The following is a 25,197-nucleotide window of genomic DNA, read 5'->3' on the forward strand; positions in this document are numbered from 1 at the left end:
CTGGAATTTATGTACCTTCTTTTAGAAATTTCTGTTTCTGTGCTCTGGGAACTGAAGTAGATTGGAACTCTGCTGTGCTGTCATATTTGTTTGTGCAAAGCCCGTGGTTGGTGTAATTTCTGATCTGGCCACAATCTCACCCTGCTGTGAGCTGACAAACATATCCCATGTCAGAGACTGTACCTTAAATGCTCACAAGTTTCCTTGACTGCAGCAGCAGATTAAGACCCTGGTGTGATATTCTAATGCTATCAGACATTACAACCAGACAGAGACCACCTAGGACATCCAGAACAACAACTCCAGAAACCCTGAGAAAAATTAATTTTAAGTAAAACATACAACTAATTAAAGGAAGCAACATGGCAAAATATTCCTGATTTCCTGGAGCACAGGCTAACTCTGGAGTAAACCTAGGTAAGAACTTGATTGTGGTCTTCAGTGAAGTTCTACACAATGAATGGGAAAAATATTACCTGGACTTTTTTGGCAACCCTTCACACTCCAAATATAATTTTACTTTAAGGGTACTTTTCACAATCCACAGAGTACAAAATTATTTTAGCACATAGCACAATTAATTCTTAGGAATTTGTTATTTCATGGGATGAAAAGCCCAATTTTTTATCAGCTTTAGAATTTAAAATGACATACTAAATGTTTCCATTATTCTTATTAACCTTTTTTTTCCCAAGCCTTAACCAAATTAGTCACTAAATAAAATTTCTGGCTTCAGTGGAGCTCAGACTCAAGGAGAACTCAGTCTCACTGCTTCTAACCCCTACTACTTCACAGTAGCAACACATTCTTCCAATTTTTTTGTTCTTCTCCTCCTTTTAGATTTAAGTTTAGATCACTAGTGCATACAGTAGATGATAGAAAGAAATAAGTGAACTCTGTAAAATTTTCCTTTATATTTTGTAGCTTATGAAATGCAGTTATAGCTCTGTATAGCTTCATATTGATGGTTCACATGAAATGCATTTTGACTTGTCTGGGGATTTAAGAGGCTGGTTTGGTCCAGTATTAATCAAAGAACTACGTAGAATTTCTGAGTTCCCAACACATTTTAAGAGTGGGGTGCAGCTGTTCTGACAGTGAAAATGGAAAATGATGTTCTCCAAATTTGTCTGTAGTCAAAATTGCACTAAAAATGGATTTTTATCTGATTAAAACAAGAATTTCATGAAAATAGTTTTAAAAATCTACTTTTTTTCCTTTCCTCTACACTTTGGAAGGGGCTTTTAAAAACTTAGCAGCTTGACCTCAAAAGGATTAGAGCAGTACAATTTTCAAAGCTGTTTTGTTTACTAAGATAGGTTATGAGTGGAATTGGATTTACCTTCAAATATTACTGGCACATTCAGAGCATAACATTTTAAAAGATACTACTCTCAGCATCACTGTTGTGTCAGTCTAAGTGGTTGCTGACATAAGATTAAAATACATCACAAATGTTCAGTTTTTGCTATATCCCTAAGCTGAGCTGGAGCAATTTTGCTGTACCAGAACCTAAAAAATAAATAGTATTTATGAAAAATAACTGCATTCCCCAAACAACAGCAACTCTCTTATTTCAGTCCCAAAACACTGTTTTTAAATTACAAATATATTAGATAAATACAGAATATTTACCATAATAAAAACACAGGGAAAAAAAGGAAGCTGGAAGCCTAGCCCAATCTCCTGCTCCAAGCAGGGCTGATTTCAAAGCCAGAACAGGCTGCCCAGGGCTTTGATCAGCTGAGTTCTGGAATCTCCAGACATGGAGATTCCTCAGTTTCTCTGGGGAAGCTCTTCCACTGCTTAACCATTCTCATTTTGAGGAATCTTCTCATATGCAATTTTTATTTCCTTTAGAGCAGTTAGTGTTAGTTGTTTCTTGTCCTTTCACAGTGTATGCCTGAGAAGCCTCATAGTCCTCCTTTTGTTAAGGAAAGGCTGCAACCAGGTCCCTCCTTAGGAACATTGCTTTTCCAAGGTGAACACCCATTCCTCCCCTACCTCATGTGCTCTAGTGGCCCAGCCTCCTCAGTGGCTCTCCACTGGACCCTCTCCAGTTTTCCAGTCTCTCTCTGGCACTGGGGCACTGCAGCACTGGGGTCTCAGCACCTTCCTGACTGCAATGAGCAGTGCATCACACTATCCTTCCAGCTTCCACTCCTGTAGCTCAGCAAGACCCCTGGACTCAAGTCCTGCTGGACAGCTTTTGGAACACCCCACTGTCTCTTCTCTGTGCACTCTTTCCAACTAGTAAAAATTGTGTGCGATTGTGTGGCAGAGGTAAATCTAAATGCCACGGACAGAATACATATCTTTGGTTGAGGTGAAAGAGGGAGGGAATACTGGCTCTCAAGAGGGAGTGTGTCACAATGACTTGTGGTTAATCTTTTATTTGATTAAAAAAAACAGGAAAAGTTTCCCCCAAATTGTCGCTGATTAGTATTCTTATTACGGGGCTTTGCTTTGATGTCTTTGGTCAACAAAATGCTAACTTCTTCATCCCCCACTGAACATGCATGCGTGTTTTTCAAGAAAACCACTTTAGATCCTGCATTTTGAAGAAAGTTGGGATGGCATATTTACCTCAAAAGGGCCAATCCAAGCCTAGTGAAATTAATGGGTTGCTTTTTTGGATCAGGTCTGGAATGTTAATTGCAGTTACTATACCAGCCTATCTAATCATTCCAATAGAAACTACATCAGGACCTAAGACACTGCAAAAGGAAAAATCACAAGAAAAATGAATTGTTGAGCAAGTATCTAAGTGAGGTTTTCTTCCCATTGATAGTGATGGATAAAGAAAAGCACCAAGATCATTCCAGTAGATTAAAAACAAACTTTGGTCTAATTTATCACCCATTGCATGATCTAAGATGAAGTTCTCACTCAGAAATGTGTGGATGGAAATAACTAGGTCATGATATATGCTTTTATGAAGCAGGTACAGATTAGCAGCTGAATGGAGAGAGACCAGAAAGCACAGATTTTGTATCAACTGAGAATTCAGAGGAATTTCTGGCCCCTGTCCCATGACTCTTCAGCATCACACAGAGCAGATCCCTGTCAGTATTACCAGGCCACCCTCCTTGCTGGAGGCACAGCTTCCTATTTGGCCAGTTTGTATTTGCAAAGTCCTATAAATTTTGGGTTCCCTTTGCAGCCCTGCCACCAACTATGTGAGTTTTGGCAAACAAACAGTGTCAGAGTCATTTGTGCTTGAAGGCAGTTTGTAGTTAAAACTCCAGGTTCTTGTGCTTTCTTGCAAAAACTGCAGAAAAATGTTTGTTTATGGTAAAAAAAAAAAAAAAGGAAATATGCTGTAAAAACCCCACCCCAAAGTATAACACCAGTGGGGGTTAGCATTAGGTGAACAGATATATATAGATATAGATATAGATATACACACACACATACATATATATATATGCATATATATGCAAACGTTTCCAAACCAATCTCCAAAGTTCACTGCATACAGTACTTTTCCACCTGGCTTTTGATGGCTTCAATGCATGACCTTTTTCCAGACCCATATACGGTAATATTTTTTAAAAACTTCATGCGCTATCAGAAGTACAAAATAACAGAATTATTCCAGACTCCTTGAAGAAATCAACTCTGGAGGGCAGCGGTCTTTTGCAAGAAATGTAACTACAAGTTCAAACAAAAAAGTGACCTTTGCCTGTTGCTACAAGTATGTTGCTCGAGGGGATTTGGCAATGAGCTTTTCACTGGGAGGAGTCACTTGGCATTGGTACTGGCTTATGAAAGAGCAGAAGAAAGTATAAGTTTGTCTGAAATGAGTCCCTACCAGGAGGACTGGTAGGTGGCAAGCAGATGTTTACCTCAGTGAAGCGCTGTCGGGTCCCACGCTGTCGCAGTAGGCGCTCCGCACAGGGCACGTCCCTGTGCCACACACCGCATCCGCCTCAGCTGGCTCCATGTAGCCATTGACCAGCCTGATGTCCCTCAACTTCACACTGTCATTTTGTGAATCCAGAGACACAATGTCAGACGGGGAGCTCAAAATGCCCGAGTCCTCCGTGGTGTCCTCTGATGCAAAGCAGCTGCTCTCTGACGCCATTTCTTCCACCTCTGATAGCTCCAGAACCGTGTCATCCACTACATAAACATTATCATGTGCAGACAGCGGGCTCTCTAAATGAAATACAACAAGGAAAGTTAGCTGGAAGTCATCAGCACATAAATCAGAGTGCTGTCCCTTTGTAATTGGAAAAACCCACATGAAATCCATTAGAAACGTGAGGGAGGGCGCTCAGGATTTGTATATAAGATAAAGATGATTTGAAAAGTGACAAAAATTATGTCCTTCGCTTTTAGAGATGTGGTTTGCTAGGCTGGTTCTTTGGGGTTTGGGTCTTACAACTTCCATAGCAAATCAGTTTCCTTAATTCTCTAAAACAAAACCTTTTCCAGAGAGAGTTTCTTGAGGAATTATACTGAAGCTTAAATGATGGAGTTCAACAAATAACTCCTGTTACTCCTTATGACAAGATAATCTCATTATCTCTCTTCTATTCTATGCCAAACAGATGACATTTCCAATAAGAAGTCTATGTACAGGTAAAAAGGGGCAGCATTCCCCAGTCAGGACACATAATTGGTAAACTAGATCTACCGCTGGCTCAGTGGATGTCAATGATTTTATGACCCTTCAATTTTTCTATTTTTCAAAGCTTACAAAAACTCCTAATAAGTGTACAGAAAAGTAGACAGTACCATACTTAAAATAGAAACTTTTCGAATGTTTAGTTATTTATAAGGAGATCAAGGGATATGCCCTTTGCATGTTTAATTCTATTAAAACTGAAAATTTTGAGAGAAGATTAGACACAGTAGAATTTATTATACCCTGTTTTAGTTTTGCTCCTATGAGCTACCTCTTTTTGTGTTTTTTGGTAAAAAACACAATTTTAATATCTCTCAAGAAATGTACTTAATTTCTTCTGCAATTATGCCATTAATGGAGAGCTCCCAACCAGGTTAATAATTTCAATGACTGAAATTACTGAGTGATGAAACACAGAATGAAACCCAAACACTCTTCTCCTGATCAAAAGGAATCAATAAAGACTAATCTAAATGTTTAATTTGGAATTATAAGTGTGCTCCATTCTCTTCTTGAACTTCAGTAGGCAACAGGAAGATTAAACAATAGTTTATGGTCTGATCTTCCAGACACTTGTGGTGGATGTTAATTACATGAGAAGTCTCAGGTCTGCATGTGTGACTAAGATTAAACATACACTTCACCGTATTTTAGGCTCAGAATCAACAACTTTTTGAATAATACGGGAAGCTATAGCTCAATAAAAATGATCAACAGAGAGAAATTCTTCTGAATTAAGCTGCATACTCAAAAGTATTTTCTTTAAGACACAGAACTGAAAACAACTTTGTTAAAGAATGTCACAGAAAGAATTTTGTCAGGGTATAGCTTAGCAGTGAAGCTTCGAGTAAAACTAGAATAAAAATCAAGCCAACATTCTCCTTGACTGAGGTTACAAGATGCCATTAAGTACTGAAATTGATTTCCGACAGAAGAAGCAATAAAATTCAGAGGGTTACAAATCATGATTAAACTTTTAAGTGCTGTCAAGCATTGATATTAATGATGGAAGATGATCCAAAGACTCTATTGCAACTTTGGAAGCAATATTGTTTGATTTCTTTGACCTTATTTTCTGTAACATTAGTTCTAGATTCTGGGTATAGTCTCAGAGATTGTTCCATTTTAAAATGGTAATTACAGGAACAAAGTATGTGCCACTGAATGAATTTGAGTATGTTTATCATAGAACTACAGTTAGGAAAACACCAGCATGAAGGATAAATATGAATAATATGACATTGAACATCAAATGACATAGCCCCACAAAAACTGAGAGTGAACAAACAAGTAAACGGCATCTTGGCTCTTAAGCAAACAAAAAATAGCCCAGTAACGAACATTAGTAAAAGTTACAATACATTAAAACCAGGACAAAGCAGGGTAACAAAGAAATCAATTTATAGAGTGGAAGTTGAAGAGTGAAAGCACAAAGGAAGATTGTGAAGTAATGCACAATGCAGTATATACACTTGGTGCAAAAAAGATCTCTCTGTAATACATGGCAAATCTATTGTCACATGGATGCCATAAATGACCTTCACCCTAAAGCTGGAGCAATTTATAGCCAAGTACCTATTCCCACATCCTGACATGAGGGGGGCAGATTTTCCTCCCTCGCTGTCTCTCGCATTTCCTCATCCTCTTCTTGCCTGCCTGCAACTATTTCCTGCATCTTTCTGCTCAGGGATTTAGATCCTTTTGGTCACAGAGCCCTAGTTGCCTACTGCAGTAATAACAACATTGAAGTCTCTCCCTGCTCTGCAGCACAATCCCCAACCCCAGCCTACTGTTCCCACATGTTGACAAACAAAAGGAAAACCAATCTTTTATTATCAGTCTATGGGTGGATCGATCCCTAATATGTCTGGATCTCAGCAGCTGAATCACCCAGGCCAGAACAAGAACCTCCTCATTCAACAGCAGTTTTACCCTGAAGCATGGAAAAACAAATAAACATCTTTCTACTCAATCATTAAATTCCTAAAGCTCAAGCAAATGTTCCCCTTTCTTCAAGCCTATCAGTTTGACAAAGTGCTTCCCTACTTTTTATCTTCATCAAGAACATTAATGAATTTTTAACACAGCTAGTGCATGGCACTGAACAGAGTTATTGGCTGAGACAAACCATTTTGATTGCCACTACTACTTGTCTGAACCTGAAAGCATGACTGTGATGGTTCTGTGTCATGTTAACAACCTTGTTTCAGCTAAGAGCAGCACTAAAACCCCCCTGTTCCAAATTTAAGCTGTTCTTGGATGGATTAAGTAAGAACTGTTCTTCCTCCTACATGCTTGATTAAGTCTTCACTGGTGCAAACTGAAGATGGGATGGGCATTACTGGGTAATAACACATGACATGAAGAAAGGCTACCTCAACATTACTGAGTGGTTTTGTCTTCAGAAGACAGAAAATACTTTATAAAATTTTCTAATTCTGCAAGGAGAACAAGACAACATTTAGTAGTAGATGTGATTCTGCCTTGCAGTTTTTGCATTTTTTTTTCCTCAAGGAGATGCATGTGCAGAAAAACACTCCACAGTAGCACAGTGTAGTCACAGTGATGCTGCTACTGAGGCTTTTTTGTTGGTCAAATAAAGAAAAATCTCAACATTTTTCTCTCTTTCCTCATAACACTAAGAAAAATTCAGGGTCTGATACTCAGGATGTCATGCAGGTTAAGAAAGAGTATTCAGTGAGTACTTCAGGATTGAACACACAAATAACAACTGCCACAGATGAAATAGTATTGAAAGATTTCTATACAGAAGGTTTCAAGTTTTCAAGTATATAACAATTTTCAATAACGTGATCCCATTCAGTGTCATCACTTGGGGTGTGATATTGAAAAGCGTGTAGAAGTCGGTCTGTGGTTCCAAGCTATTCTAAAATCTCATGTCACCCCCACATGAAATTGGAGAGAGCCCCTCAAAGCTTTGCACTGCTTCTCCCCTGTGTCCTGCAGACACTGCTAAGCCCACACGAGTGCTGTGCCAGGGATCTCCCCAGATTGCAGCAGCAGCGCTGTCGCTGCACAATTAGGTCAACCACAAGTTACAAAGGCTTTCTTGCAGAGGGGGACGTCTGTTTGCAAGAATGTTGCCCGCGATCATCAAGAGGGAAAGAGGAGAGTAGCTCATGAGCAAAGAATGTGAGCTTCTTGTCTAACACAAAAGAGATCTTGTTGCTTTAATCTCGATAGCCTGTAAGTAATTAGGAAAACACTGAACTCCGAGTTTAGAGGAGTCATATCTGCACTCGTGCAGTTTGATATCGCATATATGTACACATTACTCATCCAGAATGGCAATGATGGGGAGACAGATAAACCTCACCTGGTTTAAATGCAAATCAGCACTTTCAGAAATGGAGATTTAATTCAATATGTGAAGACTTCAGAGGGTAAAATACTCATTACTTTGATTTCTACTATGAAAATAACCACCATCAAAATTGAATTAGATTAGAATTAGATGTAAGTGGTCAAAAGATGTCTACCCCATCTGGACTTACAAAATCAGTCACCAAAGTCATCCCTCCTTCTGAGTCCAACGGGCATGGGATGTAAGTCCTAACTGTTCAGGAAGTGCTGTGACCTTATGGTTTTACAGCACTGCTGATGTTTTGTTATTACATTTGATAAGGACAGACAGAAGATGTAACAGTTGATTCAACCCTTACATGATGAGTAACCTGAACTTCGCCATCGTTTCAGAGATGCAGAGTTTCTCTAACTCATCTAATTATTGCTGAGAGGTTGGTAATTGTTTTACAGTTTCTTTTATCATTTGTTCCATTGCTGAAGAACTTTCTTTTCATTAAGTAAAATTGCTTTGTTGTAGTTCAAGTGGTCTGTTACAATGAAGATGCAAAAAATTACCTCAAACTTCATGATGTTAAAGAATATTAATTCTTATAATGATCCCCAAATTAGAACATAATTCTTTCACTGACAGTACTTAAAACTTCTAGCAGGAGAAAGAAACATTGCTCTAATTATTTGTCCTGGCAGTAAAAAGTTTAGACCATCAAAAAAAGACCGGTATTAAAATACTGTGAATTTTTTTTTCATACACTTGGAAGAAGACCGATGGAAGAAACAGGAAAAGAAAACATTTGTTATGGCAATTATTTACAGAGATTATGAAAATGGAAAATACAGGATTAGCTTAAGGGTTTTCACACAGGTACAACGTGTTCTTGTTTTATTTTATTCATTTTGCTCACGGATCAAAAAACTGTATGCAGAGATAAGTGCTAAAGATCACTCACTGAGCAGATAAAGCAGCAGACGGAATGGGTGGTCTTCTCCCTATCATAATGAAAATTATATAGAATCAGCATGCTTCTTAGCATATTTGAACGTACATGCATGCTTTCTTCTTTAAAAAAAATCCAAAGAAACAAAGAGAAAATAAATTACCACTGTTATACTTTAACAATAGTATTAGAGGCGTGGGATCAATTCCAATGCACTCCTCTCTCAACTTCTGGAACAGCCTTCCTGAAGCTCAAAAAGAAGACAGGAATACTGAGCTGAGGTACCATGATCTGCAGCTGCAGTCCTCCTCCAAAATGAGGATGCAGAGCAGCTTAATGTTGGCTTAGTTTATATAGGTCACAGAATCACAGAACAGTTTCATTTGTAAAGAACCTCTGGAGGTCACCTAGTTCAATGTCCTCCTCAAAGCAAGGCTATCTTCCAGCTTTGACAAAGTAGCTCAGGGCCTTGAACAGCTTAGCTCTGAAAATCTCCAAGCATGAAGACCCAACAGTCTCTCTGGAAAAAATCATGAATCATTCCCTGGGCAGTGCCTAAGGCTTCTCCCACTTAAGAACATTATTTGAATGTCAACCTAAAAAAATTCTAGCTACAACTTGTCACTGTTGCAGTCTTATCTTTTTGCAGTGAACCTCAGAAGAGTCTGTCTTAGTCTTTCCTCTTCCTTTAGATGCAAGACAGCATTCAAACCCTCCTTGTCCTTCCCTTCTGCAGGGGAGGGCTGAACAAGCCTCAGCACCTTAATGTAAATCCTTGAAGCTTCCTGCCAGACTGCTGCCTCTGCTCTCGTGTGTCAGTATCTCGTTACACAGAGCTCAAAACAGGACTCACTTTTGGACAATGGACTCACATGTGGCTTCATGGTAGCCAAGTAAGGGGGAATAATCATTTCCTGTGATCTGCTGGCTGGGCTCTTGCTAGAGCAGCCCAGCCTGTGGTTAGTGCTTCATCTCTGCAAGGGCACGTTGCTGACTCACTCACACAGCCCTGCATGCGACTTCCAGTCTCACATAATGAGATATTTTCAGTCTCCTTCCTAGTCTTTTGCCCCATCCTCATGTTTTCCAACAGGCTCTTTAATTGAAGTCATTCTCACTGCAAACCCTGCAAACAGAAGTAAATCCATTCCTTTACATGCTAGCCAATAACAAAAATTAAAAGACTCACAAAGGACATGTCTCACCAGACATACCATCAGAAAGGTGCAAATGGAGTGTTATTAGCTACACCCTGTGAATCTTCAGCATTTCCATAGTCAATCCCAAACTAATGACAGCTAACTTAACAACCTAGGTCTACTCTCCTATAGTTGAAAAATAAATGCAATGTGGACTCATTTAATCTACCTTATGAATTTGAGGGAGTTAAGCACTTCCCTTAGGGTTAAATTTGTCTGTTGTTAGTTGATATCACAACAGAAAAGTATTGTAACTTTCACAAAAGCTTTTTTGGCAATGGAGTTTCCTACACCAAAGGCAATACAAGATAGGATCAAGCCAGGGAATGAGAACTGAAGAGTGTTCCAGTCCCTCCATTGTTTTTTCCATGTACAAGCAGCTTGAAGATCTGTGCACTAATGTTTGCTTTTCCTTTCAAACATATACTGAAAACGATTTTGAAGTCTCCCTCTCTCAAAACAACACTACCTAAAATGTCTGCTGGCTCTTGAAAGATTCAGAGGAGGGTAACCCTGCAAGTAAATGTATGCTACCCTCTCCCATTTCAGACCTTTATTTTCACCACCTGCCAAACAAGCAAAGAAACATTTCTGAACTATGCAGCACAGATTTTCAGACAGGAGAAAATCAACATATTGGACTTTATTATTCCTATTTCTTTCCCACAATCCTTTCTTTAGTGACTGAAAAAGACTCTCTGACCCCTACAAAGCCCATTTGACCTAGAATGCTGTTGCTATTGCTGAACTGCTTTTCATCCTCTTCTTTTTGGCACCCTCTTGAACCCACTAGCTCCTCGCTTTTATAAAAGCCTTGTTTGGACTCTCTGACAACTCTACATCATAGCCAGTAACTAGCCCTCCTTATTCAAAGGGATCAGATGTCATAAAAGCAACACAAAGAGTAAAATGCTCTTTGACAGAAAAAGGATCATGTGTCAAAGTAGATCTTTCCTTGATTAACCGGAGAACATTGTGACTTGGCTTTGGGAAGGACAGATTTTAGAAAATGAATCAGTGGTGTGAGTTGTTCATTTCCTTTTTCACCCAATGAAATATGATGGGGAGAGTTTCACAACAGCTCCTGGTGCTCACTTTCTGAGGTTAACAGCAAGCTAGAATGATTCACAACGTGATTTCAGGACTCTAGATGGTCCCTTACTTCAGGTGAGGAGAGGGGAAGGCTGACTAATCCGTGCAGTTCAAAAAGACTACCAACAAGCAGACAATGTAGGCTAGAGGAGGAAGGGAGCACATAAATATATTTGAGAGCAATTATAGATAACTTCGAGATTGTACTTCATAAATCACTGTGTGTAACACTGGCAACATACTGTGTTAAATAACAGGGCTCTTCGGGGGTGTTTGCAGGACAGGAAAACCTACATCTAGAACCAGAGACTGTCCCGTATAATGATTCTGGTGAAGAAACAACCCACACTCCCCATTTTGCTGGGAATTATTAGTCTTAAGTGATAAATTTGAGCAATCCATATCCTTTCCAGAGGTGGTCAGCTTTCAATGAAGCACGCTGCAGCATCTAAACAAATGGAATGTGAAGGTGATTTTCATGAGCCACCTTAGAGAACACACTCTATAAAATTGCTTGAAAAGCATATGCAGTGTAAAGATTAAAACCAGAAATTATTAGTGTACCTATGCAATAAAACAATGTTTTACTAGGTGATTTTTAAGACTGCAGAAAAAAGGCCATTTGCTCAACTTTTCTCTTTAAACTTCGTTATCTTTTTACCCTTATGCACTCTGCATCAATTCAATCTCTTCCTCAGTTTGATAACAATTTTATGGAAAACTCTACTGCAGTTTTGTATTTATAGCATCATCCACAGGAGAAAAACATAAAACATTTTTTGCATTGTAATTATCCTTTCCTTCCCCAGTAACTGGATGCCAGTAAACTCAGCAAAGAAGAGACACAAAAACCCAACCCTAAACCAAGCACACACACACACACATATGTACGGGTACCCTTGTGGGATTTAAGAGCTCTTTCCATAGTACAGAGACACCACTCTAATCACAGCTGTGTATTTATTTCTAATTAAAAGGGATTTAAAAGTTAGGAAGGGTGAAAGAGAGAAACAGGTCAATCTGTAATAACTTATTACTGAAATCATTAAATATTACACACATAACCCCTTTTGAACATCTGACTTCTGTTTTTGTGGACAAAGTACACTTATATACTGTCTTAGAAGTGGAAGACAGTATACAGAAGCACTTCCACTGAGACCTGCCGCACAATTGAGAAAAACTTTCCTATCACTGCAGAGTTACTAGGAAGCAATGGTAACAAGTACTGGTTTTGCTTAATACCAGAAGCTAATAGTGAACTATAGGTTGGAGTGATGCTCAACAAAATGGGATTTAATCATTCTTGCAGAGCCCTCCAGCTCCCCCATCAGTGCACCCATCATTTTCTCTTTTTATATAAAAGTACCTTAGTATAATCTAAAGTCAGACAGAGCCCTGAGAAAACTGTTTCGTGAACAAACCACCTAACTTACAGTTAAAATGGCACAAAACTACTCCATTTAATTGGCCAAGACGTACTTCAGCCAAACCACCAACAATGTAAATACCTATACAGACTTTCAACAGCTAGCTACAAATTTAGATATGAAAACATTTTCATACACGTCCATAGTATAAAGAAACACAGCTCTACTCTGACCTCTTTTGATGTAGGTTAACTGACTCCTCTTGGAGCTCCGGATCAGTAGAATATGTGCTTCCATCTCCAAGAGGCTTTTCAATAAACTTGGGCTGCTGGTTTACTTTGGCAATTATACTTCCAGAAATATTTTAACCTATTTTAACGTTTCTTTTCTGAGTTATAACACATTTTACTGCACATACACACTGGATTACTCTGCTATCGTGCTTCTCAGAGCTATAATACATCCAATTATGTCAGTAAAAGTATATACCCAGTGAGACATTACTTTGAATATGTGGACACTCTTGTCTCTAAAACAGTCTACTTTCTGAAACTGCTCAGTAAAGAAGAAATTTTTCTTGCAGGAAGAAAACTGAGGGTTGGAGCACACAAAGTACCTCCCTGAAGTTCTTGTGTGATACCCTCTGCAAGGGCACTGTACCATTTCCAAATGATGTTTCCTAGGCCCCTTGAATACCAGACTCTTGTGCTGGGATGAAGGCAACCCAAGAGCAGTGAGGCCAGGAGAGTGCATGCCAATAACAATCTCCACCTAAAACACCTCCAGACACCCCAGGATCTAAACTAGCAGGAAACAGGCACACACATGCTGCAGGGGCCCATAACGGCAAGTGGTTCTATGGAATTATAGCAAAAGACAGACTTTTTTTTCAGTGACACAGACACAGCCAAGCAATGGGACAAGCATCAAATGCAGGTACTGTGAGTCCAGAGAAGGGCCATGAAGATGATCAGAGGGCTGGAGCACCTCTCCAGAGCACATCTCCAGGCTGAAAGAGCTGCATTTGCTCAGCCTGGAGAGAGAAGGCTCTGGTCAGACCTCATGGCACCTTTCAGCTCCTTGAAAAGGGGCCTTACAAGAGCTGGAGAGGGATTTTTAACAAGGCCATGTAGTGATAGGACAAGGAGAAATGACTTAAAATTGGAAGAGGATGGGTTTAGATCAGACATTGGGAAGAAATTCTTCATTTTGACGTTGCAACAGGTTGTCCAGAGAAGTTATGGCTGCCCCATCCCTGGAAGCATTCAATATCAGGTTGGATGAGGCTTTGAGCAACCTGGTCTAACCTGCACATAGCAGGGGTGTTAGGCTATAGATAAACTTTAGGGTCCCTTCCAATGCAAACCATTTTATGGTTCTTTGATACTATGACCTCCACACACTAACCATGGAGTTATCTTTTCCAGCAGTGCACACTGAAGCCCTCCCTGGGAGCCTGGTGAGAAGGGGAATTCTGGATAAGTAGAGAACAAAGTTCTCACAGAAGAGCACTGCTCTCATGCCACCACTCCTCTTTGGCAGCAGATGGACTACATCAGATTATTTCAGAAATAAGCAGAGATAGAAATACTTAAGTCAGAGCTGAATTTGGCTTGCTCTTCCACAGTCCTCGTGTGAAGTCAATTATCTCATCAATCATGCTTTGCCCTGGGGCTCTCTTTCCCTATTAACTTGAAGAAATGCAAACATGCAAGAGCAGTAACTGGATGTTACGCCTTGTACTGATTTGTGGATAGTAAAATGTTAATGGCAGTGCCATCTCTGATGCTCTGGTGAACAATAGTCTGATGCAAGAAATGGGTCACCATCTGAACACCCACTTGGAAAAAAATTTCCTCTTTCATATTACGTGCTGTTAGTATCAGATCCTGCTTCCACTGCAGCAGTTAGGTTCTGCCCCTGCCTTCAACAGCAGCAGGATCAGACCGTTCACTGATTAAAATGCAAAGCTGCAGATATCTCCTGCATGGGATGAATCCCCACAGGGAAAATTTGTCTGCATTTTTATTCATGTGAAGCATTTTAAGGCTTTCATTTACACAGTTCATTCAATAATAATGTGCATGCTGTATAATGGGGCACCTGATTAAGCATGCTTAAGTGCTTTGCTGGAGCAGGGCCATTTCTAGAATTTGAAGGTTTGCTGTGATCATACCCTCAAAACAGGCAAGCTAGTTTGGGGAATTTTTCACCTGAGTTAATGGGCTTAAATAGGATCAGCATAAAAGGGGGAAATTTGGAAATGCCTTTGAGCTTCTTTCTTTTTAGCATCAGTTCCTCCTCAAATTAGGCTGAGAAGGTCACCCTATTGTTGGTTTTAAGCTTGTCTATGAAACCCTCCAGCAACTTTTAAACTGGCTACCAGCTTCTCCTGAATGAGTCAGGAAGGATAACAGTCTGAAGTTCAGTTACAAAAGTTTAATAAAGAGGTAGAAGGACAGGGCACAGAGACTTTCTTCATATACTTGTTGACATAAAAGCTCATTTTCCATTATCTACCTGGGATACTTGAGGGAAGGATGCTGTGAACAATAGCAACACTTCAACCCCAAGTGCAATGGGGTTCAGATATCAGAGAACTCAGTCACTAATACAGAAGTTCAAAAGAAATGCTTAAGGAATTATTTGATGGGGTCTGGGGAAAGAAAACAAGAAAAGAAAGGAGGAATTCTCAAATCTTTTTTTGTTTTGAAAAGCAAGAACTTCAAGTTCCTGGGATTTTAATCCCCATCTATTTTTCCCCTTTTTATTCATTATTATCCCTTCTCTTTCCTGTTTGTATCCCTAATTAAAAAAATCAAAAATACTATTAAAGCAAAAAAGGCACCTTCTCTTTTAATCCCCAAAAAAACATTTAATTTTTTTTCCTAAAACCATCACCCAAGAAGTGTGTTTGGAAAATTTTTTAGCAGGTGTGACTGGCCACTGCTGCACTTCGTACAGTACAGTTTGTACAGTAATGCTCAAACATTACCTTAATTCTCCTGATTGCTCATAATTTCAGCATGGTGCTATAAAACTCTCCACTCACCTTGGAGTGGCCCCTATCAAACCAGCACAGAATCAAGCTGGTGGTTTGTTATTACTCTTCCCATTACAGCATGAAAGTTTAAAGACTTCTGTCTCAATTGCTTTCAGCCTGCTAATTTTCTCACAGGCACTAATTTAAGTCTGTGGAAAAAACCACAAGGAGTTTCCCTGTGTAAGGATTTTTTGTGTAAAAGAAAGCAATCGATACATTGCCAAAGCCTCGTATTATGAACAGTGGCATGTATTTAATGTACTCTGAAAGTGAAGAAAAGACTTTCTAGTACAGTCTGTGTCCTTTGTAAGAGCAGACTGAAGACAAATGGTTTTATTTCAGGAACATCTGAATCCCATTGATTAGCATGATGAATACACAACAGGAAAGCTGCCAGGTACCAAGGAAGCTGGGCATGTTCACAAGGGAGTGGAGCAAACAAGCAAATTACAGTATATGTATATTTTTAATTTTTTTTTTTACCTAAATGTTTTAATTTGGAAAACTTGGACACTTAAACCTCTAAGTTTCTTTAACTCACTAACCAGTTAATCAGCATATTGTTCTAATTCTCTGAAGGCAAGCAGAGAAGGGTTTTAAAAGTTAAAAATTACAGATTTAAACTGTAATCAATAAAATATCCACATAAATTATATTTAATTGGAATAAGATTTTTTTTTTGGGGGGGGGGGGGGCAAAGATGCTTCTCATTTTTAGAAGAGCATTGGCATAAGTTCCACTTGGTGAAAAAAATCGTGCCACTCCTAAGCATTGATTTAACATGTATGAGACTGGTAGTACCCAAAAAGGGTTTTAGAACAAAACCAAAATACCAATACGTTCACACAGTAGACCCCAAAGTGTAATATACTTCCAACAACACTAGGGAGTTATATTGGGTGGCCCTTCTACAGCCCTTGGCAGTCCACTGCGAGGGTTTCTGGACAACAAGTCTGTAAGAGTTTGTTGCCTTCCAAAATGCTCCATCTCTTATAGCAAAAGTTAACTAAACAAAGCTTTTATCTTGAACTTAAAGCCAGTAGTTATTTTTTCTTAGAGTCTTTATAGTTCTTATATAATTTATCACAATTCATATATTTGAAGAAGGATATTCATTCAAATCTTGGCTGTTTCATCCATAGACACACCTTAAAAATAGTTCTCTTACATGTTCCCACATAGTTTAGAAAAAAATGTTGAAACTATTTCCTCATTAAGTTTTATGCTTTTACAAACTGCAAAAATATTTTCCTTTTAGTTTTTAACCTTCTCGTCAAGTGAAAAAAATTGAGAAAAAAAAATTAAACATGGAAGAGAAAAGAAAAATGCTTATCTACATGTTTTAAAAATCAGAAAACAATAATAATTTTTATTAGATGCTTGAAGTGGAAAAATTACCTGTTTTGTTTGCTGTAACAAGTAAGCAGATAATCCCCTAACAGTCTTTCACTGTTTATGGGAGGGCAACATATATTTACAACCTTATTTTCACTTTTTAATCACTATATTCTTAAAAGAAAAAAAATGGATTTGTCTGTCACAGTCCTCGTTTTTGTTCTTTCCTCCATCTTCTTTTGTTTTAGGTCTTTGTCCTCCATTGCACTCCACCTTTCCTTATGGTAGTAGTTTAGAAAGTAATTATTTTATCCATACCAGGGACCAATTATGGAATCCACAAAAGGAGCTGACAAAAGAGAAACTGTCTCTGCTCTCAGCCTTTTGCTCCCTCATGCCTGAAAACCCAGAAGTGAATGTGCATGGCCAGAATTCTCAAGTTCTTAGAAGAAAGTAGGCAGGCATTTTAGTCAGTGTTTACTGACTTAGAAGTGGTAATAGGAAAAGCTGAGTATGAGCATCTCTGAAGATGGAGAAGCACTTTGGTATTAGAATCATCACCTACCTGGAACAGAGAAAAATTTCCAACAGTTTGTTTACTGCAGCTCCATAAGCATTGTCTGCATTTGAATCAGAATGATCTTGCACTATAAATGCCACTTAAAGCACCAAGCTTCCAGGGTGATTTGGCCCATACCTTATGTGTAAACCTGGCATAACTTCAAATTCACACCCAGGAGGAAAGTGCTCACACACACACTTGCACCACATGCACATATTTGGTTGAACACAGATGTTTAGCCCCACTTGTGACTGATAAAGAATGAATTTTTCTGTGTGTGGCCATGATGACTTCCTCACATTCCACCATTCAAGGGCAGCAGAGTATGTCTAAGATGCCTCAGTTATTAAAGGTACAGCTCCTGTAGTCAAAAAGTCAAAACTGCTCTTCTTTTGATGAAGGAAGGGGACAACAGGGAATTTGGTTTCACTTGGCAGAAACATTCACAGTTATCCACAGACCACTTGGATTGCAAAGATGGTTTGCAAGGCATTTAAGAGGAGACAAGAAATGTCTTCACATTTAGTCAGGATGGGAAAAGGGAAGATCAGGTTTATTCCACACTACATGAAATAGTTAAGTAGCCAGTTAAAAATCTAAATACTAGGAAATGTGTCTAGAAAGACTATTTGATTCATGGTCCAGTCCCACACTTATGTAAACAGAAAATATTTTCTTCAATTATTCAAATTGATTGTGCTCCCTTACAGTCTGACTTCTGGCTCAAAGTCTGCAAAATCACAACATTACACAGGCAGGCAGCACAGTGTAGGTGAATGTAAGAGAATATGAAATTACCCCCACTTTCCAACCAGTGTTTGTACCCAGGGCTCAGCTTGCTTCCTTATAATTTTCTCAAGGCACTAGAAAATGAAGCAGATCTGGTGACCCAAATTTACTTAATTTTCTTATTACAATTTTCTTATTATAAATTTTCTTATTAGAAATGAACACAAAAAGAAAATAATCTTTCATGTTCAAGGTACATTCAATGAATATAAAGGACTCAGTAGCTGATACTTATTCAGCATGCTGCCAGCTTCCAGAGTCATTCATTCTTTCTTTGGACTTGATGCTTTCAATAGTCATTTACCACTAGTAAATGGTGCCAGAGCACTATACAAGAACATGCAATAAAAAAGCAGGGGATTCTTGCAGGGAAATATACAAGATCACCTTTCCCCTTATTCACCTCAGTAAATATCAGCATTTATTACCTGTAAGCTCCTCTGGATGAACAAAGAATTAATTATGTCACTTTTTGTTTTGTCAACTTCTTATGAATTTTAACAGCAGACTCCTCTAGCCACAGAGCTGCTATAGCAGAAGCTTATGAATAAGAAGAGTAAACAGAGATTTTGTTCCACTGTCCTTGAGGGGGGAGTCCATAGTTTTACAATGACATCAAAAAACAACATGGCTGTAATTTTCGAGGGATAGAATAAGTTTCATTCTGTCTTCTAAAATAACATATATTTTTGTATGGAACGTTAAATGGTGCCTACTGCATGTACTAAATATATATTGAGACTCATGGCAGTGACTGGAAGCCAAGCTCAGAAGACAGAACTGCTGCTACACATGCACACAAACAGCCCAGCTCTCAAAAAGAAGCACTTTTATACTGGGACAGAACAATAAAGAAGGCTTAAACTGGCTGCAAACATAAATGATGAGGGTATGAGAATCATGACCACAGAGTGTACTTTAAAAAAGCAGAATAAAGGGACAGATGAGGAGCATATGATAGATTGGATGGCCATATGTTTAATAAACAAATCCATCATAAGTCTTTGCAACTTATCATACAATTTGAACTGGATAATTTCTCTACCAGTCTCTCTCTCTTGGCACTTACTGGAGCAGTCTAGATACCACAGACAACCTTAAACAATTCCAGTTGAAAACCAACAAGAAGAAAAATATTTCATTTTTCCATTTATGCATTTAGAATATTTTTCTCTGTATTTTACCTGCCTGGAATAATTTTCAGTGCTAGACCAGTAGTACATTTTCTGAAGATAAAACCAGAATTAATTCAAAGTCTGATATTATTCTACAGCCTTGTCACTAGAAAAGAAAAAAAAAAATACATCTGCCCTGTGAGAAGGACAACATTCATTTAAACTCTCAAAGATTCCAACTGTAAGGAAAAAACCCAAAAGTATTACATGTAGAAAAGATATTTAAGGATGCTTTGAAAATCAGAGATTTTAGGCTCTAAGTGACTGAATTGCTGGTAATAAAGCAATAAAGTAATTTGTCTGTGAAAGACGATGGATACTAAACTGATCTGGTAATGATTTTAAAATTCTAAGACTCAAGCTGATAAGATTCACCAAGCAGAACACCATCTTTCTATACTGGCACTAGACCTGACCTACTCCTATGCACTTACACATATTTTAAGAACATATACCAGCCATATGCACTAATTACCACACTTAGGACACAGCTGCTATAGATACAAGGGAATATATATGCAATATAATAGTCAACCCAATATGCCACCATACTTTGAGAAAGCTTAGAGCAAAAATTTGAGCTTGCATCTGGAAGACACCATCACAGTGGCATTACATGAAAATATAATTTTATCTTCATTTTCTTATTTGTGATGAAACTGATTTTTAAAAAAATCTAGAAACAAAATTATCTTTTCTTTTTAGCTGTAGAAAAAATAAAAAGAAACAAAACCAAAACTACTCCAAAAACTGAAACCTGAACAACTTTGTGTAAGTATGGGACCTATCAGTCTGAAATTCACTTTTAACGTTACTTTTCCTTGCTCTCCTACTGTGAATCTGGGACAACACCGGCTCCCTCTGGTGGTCAGCGTACAAAAGGATTTCAGTAAAATCTCGCACATCACGAAGTTTAATCTGTTTTTAATTCATTTGGTTTCGTATGGGTTGAGAGCATTCATCAGAATAGATTTAATCATAAATTATACCTCTGTCCTTATTCTCTAAGTGCGCTGAATGCTACTGACACTGAAGTTGTAAGACAGGAATTTGTTTTGATGTACAAGTTTTCTAGGCATTTATTTGTTCTCCAGAAAGGGCTCAAAGATATTTTTCACTTTTTTTTTTTTTTTGATTGCTTATTTGATTTTTACCCCAGATATGTTAACGTGAAGGACAGCATTTGCACAAGGCTGTTTGGTAGTACAGATAAATCCTGGGTATATTAAAAGTGTTTCTTACTAACTATGCAATAGCATTTTGTTGAAAAATTTATTGTAGTGGTCAATTTGTAACTAACTTCTCCATGTCATTCTCACTACACTTCCAATGTCTCTCTAAGGTTAAAATAAAAGGCATAAAACCAAGCCAATATCCTTTCATACCACTGTGGACCTAAGACTCCATCAAAGTCACCTGAACTGATACTCCTTCCTGTTATTGGAAATGACAGAAAAACTCATTCTCTTTCAGAAGCCAAGTTGGGGAGCTATTACAGATCCTGAACTGAAGCTTGGAACAAACAAGAATTCTCCAGCAGTACCTCAGGGCTGAGCTGGAGCTCAGGAACCAAACTTTCAGTGAGTTCCCAGTCCTGAAATCATGCTTTGCTTAAACCCCTCAGTGCACACACCCTATTATGAATTAACAGTTCTGAGACAGAGTATCTGTGCATTTCCACTCAACAGATTTGGATTTAATGAGTTTCATTGAAAGGTTTTTTTTTTACACCATGTACAGTACTGGGGGGGGGGGGTTCAAACTATGCTAATGTCACAGTATAATTTCTTGTAACTTGGATGATTTCTTTAGAGATACAGAAATCTTTCTTCTATATTTTTTTTAAGTTCTCTTTAATAGTATATATGCATCTGTAACTTATGAAATAATAATAAGTGAATATGAGTGAATATAAATCCTGAAAGGCAGAGCTGGTTAACTTAAACTGGTCTTTAAAGCATTTAACCTAGGAATTTCACAAAAACTGTTTATCACCTGGAACATATTCTAGAGGTAAATTTTGATTTTAATCAAAGGTAAATTAATTGTAAAAAATGGACTTTTTGAGATTTCACCTGCAGCTTTTAAGATCATGAGATCTTAAAAGAAGAGAGACTGCTATTTGTAGGAAACATGCCAGCTATGTGGAGAGGGGTCATAGCTGTATGATTTCAAAGCAAAGAGACATTTTCATTAAAAATGTGGTTTTATCAAAAACTTGTTCCACCTTTCAGTGAAAATGGTGTCACCGGAAAGAGCTGCTTTGACAATACACAGTACTTTGTACTCAATATAAAACACTTTGTTTCACCACTTCATTATTTTTACACTAGCTTGAACTCCATGGGCACGTAACTGTGGAGCTACAAATAGGCTTAAAAAAGAGTAATGAGAATGGGTAAATTAGTTTCTTAATCTTCACATTGTGAACACCTACTTTTTTTTTTTTTTTTTTTTTTTTTGAGAAGCCTTACAATTAAACCATTGTCTTGTCTTAAGAAGATATTACAAAGTACCTGGCAGCTCAGAGAGTTCAAATCCACTACACTTTTATTACAAGACCCTTAGGGTACTAAGTATACTTTCTAAAGAATCATTTAAAACCTACTAACTACATGTCATATTTGTATTAAAAACTGTCAAACTCCATTTTAGTAATATTTCATATTATCTGTAGGAATGATTTGCTTTCTTATTCTCCATTTTGCCTACCTGGAAAGGAGTCAAGATTAACATGATTATTTGCTTGAGGGTAAAACAATAATTTTTCATCATTTAAATGAGAGTTATGTATTGCAAGTCACTCATTTAAATAACATGAATGTCTTAAAGCACAGTACATGTGAGGTCAGAGTAGTTCTGGGTGTGTGCACCATTACATTACAACTCATAAAGCCTATGTTTGTAGTTCAGGATTATTAAAAATACATGTCTTATGGGCCGTTCTCATGAAGAACTTCCTTTAGCACAAAGCAGTCTTTGCTAAGTACAAACCTATACATGACACTTAATTAGAACTCACTGACTATTCCTAGTACAAGTGCAAGAAGGAGACTTGTGGAATGAGATGTATCTTGAGCAAACAGTGTTTGCATTTTTTGTTACAGAAATAGAACACACACCTTGATTTCCACAGCATGTCTATAGCATCAAGATAAAGTTACTCATATTAAGCATCAGGATGAAAGCAGAAGTAAAGAATATGAATCAGTGCTTTTGGTATTGGTTTTTCATATTCCTTTTAAGCCCCTTATAGATGAAACAGATCTTCCTGTTCCTTTTTTTTTTTTTTTTTTTTGACAGCTTGATTGATAGCCAAGATACAGAAAGAATCTTGCACTTCAACTTAACTAGGCCATGCCCAGTTCTAGCTTTGTTCCAAAAGAACTAAATAGATGCAATAAAAGGAAAATTGAATAAATAGAGAATATAAAATTTTATACCTAGAATAAAAGAAACAAAAAATAAAGTTTTTAGAAAATATTCATTAAAACTTTAAATAATATGGAAAGTGAGACAGCCTGTCCCAAGAACACAGTCTTCTGCAACACCAAATTAAATCAAACTATGGCTCAAAATAAAGAGAATCTTTTGGAAAAGAACAACAGATAATCTTTCTGAGGCTGATATATAGATTTATATAACACACCATTCTTTTCTGGAGCATACAACTCACAAATGAGTATGAACCACAGCCAAAAATAATCAATAGTAATTAAAGAGAATGTGTGAGTTTAAAAAGAAAAGAAGCCCAAAAAAGAAGTCAAAATAAAGGTGGGGTTTTTTTTGTTGTTGTTTTTTTGTTTTGTTTTGTTTTTTTTTCCAGCTTGGAAGGAAGGAAGGAAGGCAACAGAAGAATCAGGGTAGCAGAGGCAACAGGAGGTTCAGAAGTATGAAGGTCATAGGAAGAGGCAAGGTCTGTCAGACACGCTTGGAGTATGAAGGGAATGATGCACAACAGTAAACTGTTGGGGGAAAAGAGTAAAAGGATAAAATTATAAGTATTGTGTAGGTCAGTCAGTAGAATGGCTAGCATGCTCAGCAACATTAAAGAATTAGATGCCCAAAGGAGGTGTAGGAGCATGGGCACGTCTTAAAATATGGAATTCCACAGATGCTCTAACTCCCTGGGTTCATGTGTAAGCTAAGTCAATCCTAACAGCACAATACTTACTGATATGCAGTATGTCTATACTGAATAATTCTGTTTTACTTGGCCTGAGTTTTAATCCTCCAGAAGGAGCAAGATAGATGATACTGGAGATTCAACTTCATTCTTTAGCCTCAGAATGCCTGAATGAGTAAGAGTAGTGATGGCAATAAAAACCTCCTAAGCCACACCTGCAGGTGTTCTTGCTTTAAAGACCACCTCTGAGAAAGAAAAGATTGGGTCACTTGACACATGCCTCAGGAAGCAGTGTACCATGACAAGCCAGCAAAAGTTTGTGAAACTGTCATTGCCTTTGTCAACTGGCTTGTGTTACCTGTTCATATGTCAGTGATATAATGAAAAAAATTAAAAACTAGATATGTGGACAAGACTCTTTTCTGTTCTTGTAGTACCTTAGAATTAACCTGGTTTTATTCATCAACCAGCAGTATGCATGTAATCTACAGAAAATAAAATAGTGTACCCACTCCTTCACCCCTTAAAAACCTTCTAATTAAGTGATGTTTGACTATTTTGATCTATAGTTAAAAACAAGGACAGGTTCAAATCATGATTTAATTTCTTCAAAGACAGACCACTTTCTGAAATTTACAAATCAATCAGTTATCAAGTCTTTACCCTGAGTTCACTAGAACTTTATCCAGTGCCAGAGTGAACAACTTAACTTCAGGATCTCACTCTACAGGAAGGTGAATTGTGTATTCTTTCCCACAGAACTTCTAATTTCTTACAGCATATCTTAATGATGGTTCATAACTTAGCCAAATAAAAGGCTAATGTGGAGTTTCACAGGAACACTGAATTTACTCTAATGAGCTGGCTGACATTTCAAGGCAGCACGTTTCAGTTGCTTGTTTAGGTGCAGCAGTCTTTCAGTATGTGCATTCTTTACCTCAGGTAAGTAGCACCGAGCTTACCATCAACTCACATATTTGGAACTTCACAAGCAAGTGACATAACCAAACACCATGCAACAATCTGCATCTCTGCACTCCCAAAGCACAGTCAATCTTAGAATCAGGCCGTGAACGATCGAAATTAGTAAGATAAGGAAGGAGAAAGGATCCTATAAAAACATCAATTTAAACATGCACACAACATGCAGCTAAGGTGCCACCAGACCAAATGTTAGAGAAAATGTCATGTAATTAGAATAAAAATTATTTTAGAGCAAAAACATGCAAGGAACTTTTGTACCCTTGCTTGTGGAAGAGATTCTTCCATTTGATAAAGAAAAGCTCAAGTATCTTACTAAAGACCATATCATGAATTACACTCCACCTAAATTTGGAAAACTCAATCAACAGTGATTACCACCACTCTCTATGAAATGAAAATCCCTTGACCTGTGTCTCCCAGAGCACAGAGACAACTGTATGTTTTCTGGGAAGGATGGAGGGAAGGGAAGGGAAGGGAAGGGAAGGGAAGGGAAGGAAGGGAAGGGAAGGGAAGGGAAGGGAAGGGCAGGGAAGGGAAGGGAAGGGAAGGGAAGGGAAGGGAAGGAAGGGAAGGGAAGGGAAGGGAGGGAAGGGAAGGGAAGGGAAGGGAAGGGAAGGGAAGGGAAGG

General features: G+C 38.0%; 1 protein-coding gene across 9 annotated transcripts in view; it reads right to left on the reverse strand.

Moving 5' to 3' along the window:
• The window catches only part of COBL (cordon-bleu WH2 repeat protein), a 156,353-nt gene that overhangs the window by 21,841 nt on the left and 109,315 nt on the right, over positions 1-25,197 (reverse strand). For all 9 annotated transcript variants that reach the window (XM_079300377.1, XM_079300373.1, XM_079300371.1 and 6 more), the window contains one exon: positions 3,849-4,161. In XM_079300377.1, the coding sequence (XP_079156503.1) occupies positions 3,849-4,161 (313 nt within the window). The remainder of the gene's footprint in view (positions 1-3,848; positions 4,162-25,197) is intronic.

The sequence above is a fragment of the Erithacus rubecula genome (genome assembly GCF_903797595.1).
Source record: "Erithacus rubecula genome assembly, chromosome: 3".
Lineage (NCBI taxonomy): Eukaryota > Metazoa > Chordata > Aves > Passeriformes > Muscicapidae > Erithacus > Erithacus rubecula.